At 44.2% G+C, this 9,719-nt stretch overlaps 1 protein-coding gene across 2 annotated transcripts in view; it reads right to left on the reverse strand.

Annotated features, from left to right (window-relative positions):
• The window catches only part of CEP43 (centrosomal protein 43), a 39,976-nt gene extending 38,082 nt beyond the window's left edge, over window positions 1–1,894 (reverse strand). For both annotated transcript variants that reach the window (XM_020808529.3, XM_020808521.3), the window contains exon 1: window positions 1,675–1,894. In XM_020808529.3, coding sequence (XP_020664188.3) covers window positions 1,675–1,761 — 87 coding nt within the window. In that variant the 5' untranslated portion in view covers window positions 1,762–1,894. The remainder of the gene's footprint in view (window positions 1–1,674) is intronic.
• Between the last annotated feature and the right edge of the window lie 7,825 nt (window positions 1,895–9,719).

Genomic DNA, 9,719 nt, shown 5'->3' on the forward strand with positions numbered 1-9,719 from the left:
TCTGTTCCTCATGTGTGACTTTGTCCCTTGCGCAAGATTCCCACCCCACATTCCGTCAAGATCAGAACCAAAGATGCTGGAAACTATTGCTGTCGATGTGCAGAGGACGAAGGAACAGAGTCACACAAGCGTGTGCATCTTAGAGGGAACTTTGGTAACCTCAATTTTTATTACTGCATCTCAAAGATTATTGCAGAGCTGGAAACAGTGCAAAGAAGGGCAACCAAAATGATCAAGAATGTGGAGGAAACGTTATGAATAGAGATGGGAGTGTTTGTATTCAAATACGAATACCCCTGCACAGCGGGAGTTAACCACTGACCCTGTTCTTCCTTCCAACTGCTCTGCAGCGCCTGGTCAGCTAGCCATTCCTGGCAGAAGGAGGGAAGACGAATCTCCCTGCCAGGCTGACGAGTGGCTAGCAGATCAGGCATTCTGGAGCAACTGGAAGGAAGAGTGGGGCCAGCGGTGGATACATGAGTGGACATTACAGCCTCAGGGCTGGACCCTCATTAACTCCAGCTGTGCTCTAATTATGAACGTTGTTTTTTTCTGTTTCTTATAAAGAATTTTTGGCCTATTAGGCACCACGTGCATAGACTGGATAAAGAAGAGAGTCTGCATGGTATAAGTGGTAAAATTAGGCTCAAGAAGACCTGGGTAGCAATCCCCACTACTAAACTCACTGCATGACTCTGCATCATGATTATCTGCCTACCTAAATCACCTGTCCTTTATTATAAAGAAAAACTATTTTAAGGAGAATAAATCATTTAGGGCATCTCACACTGTCTCAACAGTGCAGATATGAGTAGGGTCTAATTTTGTCACCCAGTGGATGGAACTACTGTTGTCAACAAACCAGTCTCCTTCCCTCATGCAATCCCTGTTCTTCCTCAAAACTTGTTTTGTGAAGTCTTTCTAAATATATTGTAAACAGCAGAGAAGAAAGTTGTGTTGCATTATTTTACATGCACTACTGCAAAGTTAGATTTCAGTCAGTTAGAGGAGGGAGAAGAAGTTGGTTTTCTCCCTCTAGCTTAAAACGAGATATTTGCAGTCATCCAGTGAGCCGAGGCAGGCAAGAAGAAAGACTTCTCTGGTTTGCCTGTGACAGCTGCTGTCACAAGATGTGAGGGGAGCCACCAATTTAGCAACTTTCAAGTTAGGAACAAGACCAACACCTGAAAGAAAGGTCTCTCAAAAGTGATTCCACCATCAAAGACCATTTGCCGCTGAATAGTAGCTGCTGAGGAACAAGAGCAGGGCGGTGGCACTGCCCTCCTGCGTTGCTTGCGGGCTTCACACGGACGTTTAGAGGGGCCAAGGTGGGCAACAGAAGCTAAACGCAAAGAGGCCTCTCGTCCCACACAACAGGGTTGCAACTCGGCTCCCTCCCTTTCGAGAATGACTTCTACGCATGCGCCCTGAGGCAAAGGCAACTCGTGGCAGTCTGGACCAGACGGCGTTGCCCCGAGGGCGGGAATGATAGCAGGCGATAGTTAGCGCCGGTGGTGCCCTCACCGGCCTCTCCCGCAAGGGCCGCAGACGCGCAACGTCTCACCACCGGCAGCTCCCGGAATCACGTGGGCGGGCACCACGCGTTTCTACGGGGCCCCTCGCCCGTTCCCAAGCACCTCAACGTCCCTCCCTTGAGGCCGGGGCTCTCCTCACCTTGATTTTGTTGAGAACGCCGCTCGTCTCCAGCGTCTGCACGAGGAGGTCCCTCAGCTCCGCGTCTTCCTCCGTCGCCGCCGCCATCTTGCTTCTCCCTGACAACCGCCTAAACTGAGCTGGCGAGAGACGGAGCCTGGCAGATTCGTTGCTCTAACGCCCGGAAGGGCCGTTGCCGGGAAGAGGCGCTGCGCCTGAAGGACGGCTCTTCCCCGCTACCCAGCACTCGGAGGGAGGGAGGGAAGGCGAGAGCCGGCCGGCGACCCGCGCGGTGAACCGCCTCTCGAATGTGCGGCCGCGAATGGCAACCTCCGACCGGGCCGCCGGGAGAGGCCGGAGCGCGCCCAAGGCGGGAGTTTTTGAAGGAGGCGCTTGCGAGGAGGAAGGCGGAGTGCATTCGGTTTAAAGCCAAGAGAGAAAGTCTCTTGCCCCTGCGGAGAACGCCTTTTGAGCTGCTCAGTTTTCTGAAAGAAATGTAGCACGAACAATGGTGCTTCAAAAGAGCTTGGGCTGAAATAAACACACACCCAGAATAGTTCTTCTTTCTTTCATATCTGCCTTCTCCTTCGTCCAGCTGCTTATTAGCTTCCTTCTAGTTATTTATCTTTTAACTACTCGCTGCCTTGTGTTTTTTTAAAAGAAAATAAGCGACTTTTAACTGTTACAAGAGAGAAAACAAGGACCCAAACTGATGGTTGTTGTAGGATCTAAACTATTTAATTTCCCCCCCCCCTGTTTCTCTGGCATGTGAGATTTGAAGAGCTTTAGAGTTCATGGATGAAACACGAATTCCGGCTTCTGGTTACTTCCAGAGTCTGAGCCAGCTTGTAACAGCTTTAGGTCCAATCTGGATTTTTTTTCCTGAGTGAATAAATGGTATATACCCTGTTTTCCCGAAAATAAGACCTAACCTGAAAATAAGCCCTAGTATGATTTTTCAGGATGCTCGTAATATAAGCCCTACCCCAAAAATAAGCCCTAGTTAAGTGAAACCCTGCCCTCCGCCATTGTGCAGCAACCAGAAAATGGCATGACTGTATCTGAATATAGATGGTTGTACATGAAAAAAATAAAACATCCCCTGAAAATAAGCCCTAATGCTTTTTAGCAAAAAATTAATATAAGACCCTGTCTTATTTTCAGGGAAACACAGTAACATAAAGGCAGGTTTGCTGGGGGGGGGGGGGAGGGGGAGTCTGTTGCCTAAAACAGGAACTATAATGCATAAAAACACCTTGATGTATAGAAGCAAGTCGTCTGCAGTTTGCCATAAACCAAAGTAAGTTAAGAAAGGCACAAAATAAAAGAGGGTCTTAAAGATTAACACGTTTGACATAACCTTTCAATTACTATTTACGGCTACACAGCTGCCTGTATCCTCTTTCTTCAAATGCACAGAGTATAGCCTTAAAAGACAGAAATACATACAACATGGAGAGTGTAATGGTAAAATTGATTTATAGGACTAGCAAGATGGTGGGCATTGCCAGCGATTGTTGAGAGTTGTTAACAATCCTGGGAGAAGTGATAGGTGCAAATTTTAATGATAATCATTAAGAGTTTGTTAGACTAAAAGATATAATACTTATTGTTTTTAGCTGATGGGGCCTTCAGATAAACTTTTAGTGATTAACAATATATCTATCACCCTTCAGGAATATTAATACTGTACTTTTAACCACTGACAAGAGAATCATTTGCTGGACAGGGCACACCCATCACCCTTTTCCCCATGTTTGCCTGCCTGGTCTCAACTGATGATACACGCCATGCATTTGAACAATGGAATACTGTCCATAAAAACATGTCTGATGAAACTTGCTAATGCTTAAGGTGCCATGCAATTCTTTATTTCCTAATTAATTTTGCTGGAACAGATTAACATGGCTTCTCTTTTGGGAGTACTGTACTGCAATGTGCTGTGCTAAGTACTCAATTGTGGTGTCTCTCTTATTCATGGATAAATTTTAGACTGTAACAGCTTGTTCTGTGCAGGGCTGGGCTATGCTGAAATGCATTCAAATCTGCATGGCATTGGGTTATGAATGTACAAACGTGTCCTAAGCCTGAATATAATTTTTTTCCTTCTTCTTTTAAATAAAGTATAAAGATAATAGAACTAAATTTTAGTGTTTGCTGTTTTCAGACTCATGCTGCAGGTGGCACTAACAATCCACGTTTGGACTTCAAATGATCTTCGACATACCCTGTTCAACCCCATAAACCTACCAGCTAAAGTCAAGTGTTTTAAGACAGCAAATTAACCACATTTCTTCATATTGTTCATCTACACCCAGGACACCAAAAGGATCAGTAGATTGTTTTGTGTGTGTGTTTTGTTTTGTTTTTAATAACCATCACGTGCTGTCAAGTGAATTCTGACTTATAGTGACTCTTTTCAGGGTTTTCCAGGTAGACAATGCTGAGAAGTGGTTTACTATTCCATTCTTCTGGGGGCACTCTGGGACTGTGCAGCTTGCCCAAAGCCACACAGGGTGGCTCTTCTTGTAGGAGGCACAGTAAGGATTCAAACTCTAAACCACTAACTCTGCAGCCAGATACCTAAACCACTGAGGGGGAAAAATGACCTAATGAACAAGACCCACTGCCTGTTTCTACCTGATACTATAGTTTAATTCAGTGATGATTATATTAACAACTATTGTCCAGTCGCTAATATCCCCTTTATTGGCAAGCTGGTGAAGAGAATGGTGGCTGATCAGCTTCAAGCTCTCCTGGAGGAGACCAATGCCCTTGATCAGTTACAGTCTGGGTCCAGGCCACATCATGGCATGGAGACAGCATTGGTCGCCCTGTAAGATCTCTTGAGGGAGGTCAACAGGGGCAAAACATCCTTGTTGGTCCTCCTTCACCTTTCAGCGGTCTTTGATACTATCGACCACGGTATCCTCCTGGGGAGGCTCTCAGGGTTGGGGATTGGTGGTCAGGTTTTGGCCTGGCTCCAATCCTTCCTGGAGGACCATCCTCAGAGAATTCAGCTTGGGGAGATGTTGTCCGCTTTCTGGAATCTCAATTGTGGAGTCCTGCAGGGGTCAATTATCTTCCCAATGCTACTTAACATCTATATGAGGCCGCTGGGGGAGGTCATCAGGAGTTTTGGAGCTTTGTGTCACCAATATGCGGATGACACTCAGCTCTATCTCTCCTTCCATCCTTCTGTCCCTTGAACGCTGCCGGGATGGATGAGGGACAACGGTCAGGCTGAACCAGGACAAGACAGAAATCCTGTGGGTGAGGGCCCCTAGTGTCTGTGGTCTGGGTACCTCCCTGTCTTTTGGGGAGGGGCACTCTTTCCACAAAGGATACAATAGTGCCCGATAATATAACTCTGTCATACTGCCATGTTCCATGTTTTTATATTTTTCTATGCTTTTAATTGTGTTTATTGTATTGTAATTCTATCTTCACCACGCTTTATAACTTTTTATTTTTGCCCCTATGTATTGATATAGTTATTGCTATTTTTTTTTACTTTGTTGTTTTATTTTATTTTTTGTAAACCGCTCAGAGTAGCCTTGGCTGCCAGTTGGGCGGTATATAAAATAAATAAATATTTAATTGAGTTAACAGAAGTGGACTCCCCTCTTCTATGCAACCTCTCCAGCCCCTTGAAAATGTTATGTGGTGGGAATCTACTGAAAAGCAGAGGCTCTGGTCTTGAGGAAATGGAGGGTCTCCTGAAGCTGGAGGGGACAGCAGCTATAATTGGTACGTCTCTCCCCAAAAGAAAACACTCAGCTTGGAGGGCTGTTTCCCCATCCGTGTCAGTTCTGTACCACAGCCTACCTCTTCAGGGAGCCACACCTCAATCTAGCAATTTCAGAGATCGCCATGGAGAAAAAATTGAGGGGAAGTCTGTTTCTCCCACCTCATTTAACATGATTAAAATTAAAATAGATTATGAAGAGCTACTAAAGGATCTGGGGGGGAATGAACTTTAAAGTGAATGAGATGCAATACAAACAATAATAAAATTATGCATAAAATAATTGTTATACAGTATATGTATAAATGGTATCTGAGCTGACAGCAGCTGACTAGGAATTGGATCTTGGAGCTGCATTGAACAGCTGGATGAAAATTTTGACTCGGTGGCTGAAATCCAGTAGTAAGTTGCAACTAGAGATGGGGGGTATTCGTATTTGTGAATTATGAGTGGTCGGTCTGGCCCCAGGGGGCCAAACCTTAGTTATTTGCACCTGTGGGGGGGATATTTGTATACAAATACTGTACCCCTATCTCTAGTTGCAAGTAAAGTAGACCCACTGAATCAACGGAATTTATGGAGAGGTTGACTCACCAAATCTCCACTGATTTAATGGGCCTGCTCTAATTGTGACTTACTGGATTTCAGCCACGATATAATCTAGAGGTAGGCACTGTTTACCTGGACTGAGGCTTTTAAACATTTTATACAATTTGAGCAGTGAATGCCTACATTTATTTAGAATGTATTTATTTAATCCTTCAGTGAAAAATCAGGTGAGAAGGACAGATAGAATTAGGTGTCAACAGCAAACTATGGCACTGAACCCCCAAACTCCAGACAAACTCTCTCAGCAGTTTCATGTAGATGCTGAGTAACCCGGAGGAGAGAACTGAACTCAGGATCACCACAGGCCAATGGCCAGGATGTCAAACAGGATTTCTCCAATACCAACTTCTGAGTTCGACCAGCCCGGAAGGACTGAAATCACTGTAAGATAGTACCTCCAAGACCCATTCCAGAAAGGCATCCCAAAATGATACCATGATTGATGGTATCAAAAACCACTGAAAGATCAAGTCAAATCCCACTGTCCAGTTCCTGGTGTAGGTCATCTACAATGGTGGCCAAAGCCATTTCTGTTTCATAACCAGGCCTGAAGGCAGAAGAAAATGGATCTACATAATCCACTTCATCTAGGAACCTCTGGAACTGGGATGCTCCCATACACTCCAAAACCTTCCGCAGAATGGAATATTGGAGACTGGCCAATAATTATCTAATACAGTGGGATTCTAGGAGGGTTTTTAGGCTTGTTGATACCCTGTCTTGCTGCAAGGAGGGATTCGGCCTCCTAACCTTAACCCACTCAGCCAGTCCCCCTCTGGCTGCTTTTATAAGCCTGGAAGGGCAAGGATCCAGCATGCATGTGAAAAGGAGGCAGGCAGGAGTGAGAAGGTGGGAGGCAGCACTGTACTTCTCTTGCCCTTATGGACAAACTTCTATTGTACACCATGCTCCCCCAAGTGTGCTTGATCTGGTCAGAGTTTTGATTCTGATGATTTCAGCAGAATATTTCCTTGTCTGTATACAGAGGCAAACAGCCTGAGCCCCAATATGCAATGGGCCTTCCACTGACGGACAGCACTCCATGTATCACCTCTTGGGTTTCAGAAGCCCTCATCCGACGAAAGATCTGGCAAACCTATGCAAAAACAGTGCAAATTTCTGTGAAAGCTGTCAAGGCTTTAATTCAATTTTTTTTTAAAAAAAAAGTTTTTTTACTTTGGTTCTATCATCCTTTTAAAAATTGTCCTTTAGAAACAGCCACTTTTGTCTTTTATTTTTTGAATGCTTATAACGGGGTGACTTGGCAACTAAGCAGTTTTTTTAAAGTATTCTTTCATCATATACAAGTTGTCGTTATGTGGCGTCAAGTCACTTCTGACTTATAGCAACGCTATGAATAAGTGATCTCCAAAATGTCTTGTCCTCAACAGCCCTGCTCAGCTCTTGCACACGCAAGCCTGTGACTTCCTTAAAGGAAGCCAATCCATCTCATATTGGGTCTTCCTCTTTTCCTGCTGCCTTCAACCTTTCCCAGCATTATTCCTTTTCCAGGGAATCCTGTCTATATGTCCAAAGTAGGACAGCCCTAATTTCAATATTTTTGCCTCCACAGATAGTTCAGGTTTGACTGGTCCTAGGAGCCACTTCTTGGTCGTTCTGGCAGTCCAAAGTATCTATAAAGCTAGCAGCATATTTCAAACAATTCAATGTTTCTCCTGTCAACTTTCATTACTTCCAGTTTTCACATTCATACATGAACACTGAAAATATGATTGTGGGGATGATCTTGGTCCTGGTTCCAGTAATATGTCCTCATATGTAATTATCCTTTTTATTTCATTCATTGCTGCTCTTCCAAGTCTCGGTCCTTTTCAAATTTCTTGGCTACAGTCTCCGTTTGGATTGAGGATTATTTATTTTATTTCAAATATTTTTACTCAACCTTACTCCTTAAGAAGGACCCAAAGCGGCTTACATACCAAAGGCAATATGTAAAAGCTAAAAACAGGAGGCACACAAATATTTAAGAAGAATTAAACAAATACCGCATTAAAAAGGGTAAATAAAAGTAAAAATAAGTTCAAAGCAACAATTGATTTATTAAAAATATTTTCCCCTGCTTTTGTCCTTAAAAATGAACCAAGGCAGCTTGGCAAAACAAGGCATAAAATTCCATTTTAAACCCCTCTCAGATAGCCAATCCAAAGGGAAAGCCTGTCTGAAGAGAAAGGTCTTTGTCTACTTGCAGAAGGATAGCAAAGAAGGGCCAGGTCTAGAGGTTGGGTGCGGTAACAGAGAAGACTGTCTCCCATGTCCCCACCAAACATACTTTTGTAGGTGTTGGTACCAACAAAAAGGCCTCCTCTGGTGATCTTAATACGCAAGCAGGTTTATAAAGGGAGACATGAATCCTCAAGAGAGGATTGGACTCAAGTTGTTTACAGCTTTATAAGCCAAAACCAGCACTTTGAATTGGGCCAACTGAGCTGCTGTAACAGAGGGGTTATGTAATCCCTGTAACCACCTCCAATTAATAATGCCTGCAGCATTTTGGACCCGCTGAAGTTTCCGAATACAGTACTTTCCAAAAGCAGCCCCACATAGAGCATGTTACAGTAATCCACCTGAGATATAACAAAGGCACGTGGCCAGATGAGACTTCTCCAAGAATAAGCACAGCTGGTACAGTAGTTTTAACTATGCAAATACATTCCTGATCACCACTTCCAGACTCAGAGATTATTCAAATCTGTTCCTTATGTGGAGTTTCAAATTATCAGGAAGGTTGTTTGAATTATAGTTTGGCACTATGATTCTTTTAGTGTTCTTTTTCAGCTTTACTCTAATGTTGGATATTAACAATTCATAATCAGTACCACAATCTGTACTGATTTTGTGGTAAAGTTTTCATGGCAAGGAATGTTCAGCAGGGGCTTATCATTGCCACCTTCAATGAAATACTAGCAAAACTTAGTCTGAGTGTCACCATTATTGCCTACTCTGCCAGCATCACTTCCAGCTACCTCTGTTGCCCAGTAGCTGCCTTGAAGAGGGTAGATAAATCTTAATCTATGCCAGTCCTTTGAGTCCTATCTATGAGTCAGCAGGGGCTCCTTCATTTTCTCCTTCTCTGGAACTGGCCCTGGTTGGCCAGAGCTTGCACTTTCGGTTGCCGTTCTTGGTGTTCGTGGGGGATTTCTTTTCCTGTCCTTCATCTGCCTGTCTGAAGCTCATTGCCTAGAAGAACATCCTGGATCACTCCTTCAGCCACACCATGCAGCTCCTCCACACCTGGGGAGGAAGAACGGGAAAAGAATTCCTCCAGGAATACCCCAATTGTGCACACTCCAGATACAGTGAACTACAATTCCCATCTCCCCAGTTAACACTCAGCGTAGTCAAGGAGGCATACTTATATGGGGGGATTGTAGCTTTAACACATACAGAGGCAACAGACAGAAATGGGCTAGAGTGATGCAAGCAATACTGAGCTATGTATAGCCAATGACTTGACATGGTGGACAATTGCTGGATAGCTTAGTGGTTAAAGCATCTGGTTGGGAGCTTGATTCCCCACTGCACCTCCTTAATGGGGGCTGGACTTGATGATCCATAGGGTCCCTTCCAGCTCTGCAGTTCTAAAATGACAAAAGTTTATATAAACAATATCAGATGTACTTACACACGATGGTGGCCAGCAGTCCTGAACTGGTGCAGAGGCCCCTTCTTTGGGGGCTTTGTCTCCACT

This window comes from Pogona vitticeps, chromosome 1, assembly GCF_051106095.1.
Source record: "Pogona vitticeps strain Pit_001003342236 chromosome 1, PviZW2.1, whole genome shotgun sequence".
NCBI classification, from domain to species: domain Eukaryota; kingdom Metazoa; phylum Chordata; class Lepidosauria; order Squamata; family Agamidae; genus Pogona; species Pogona vitticeps.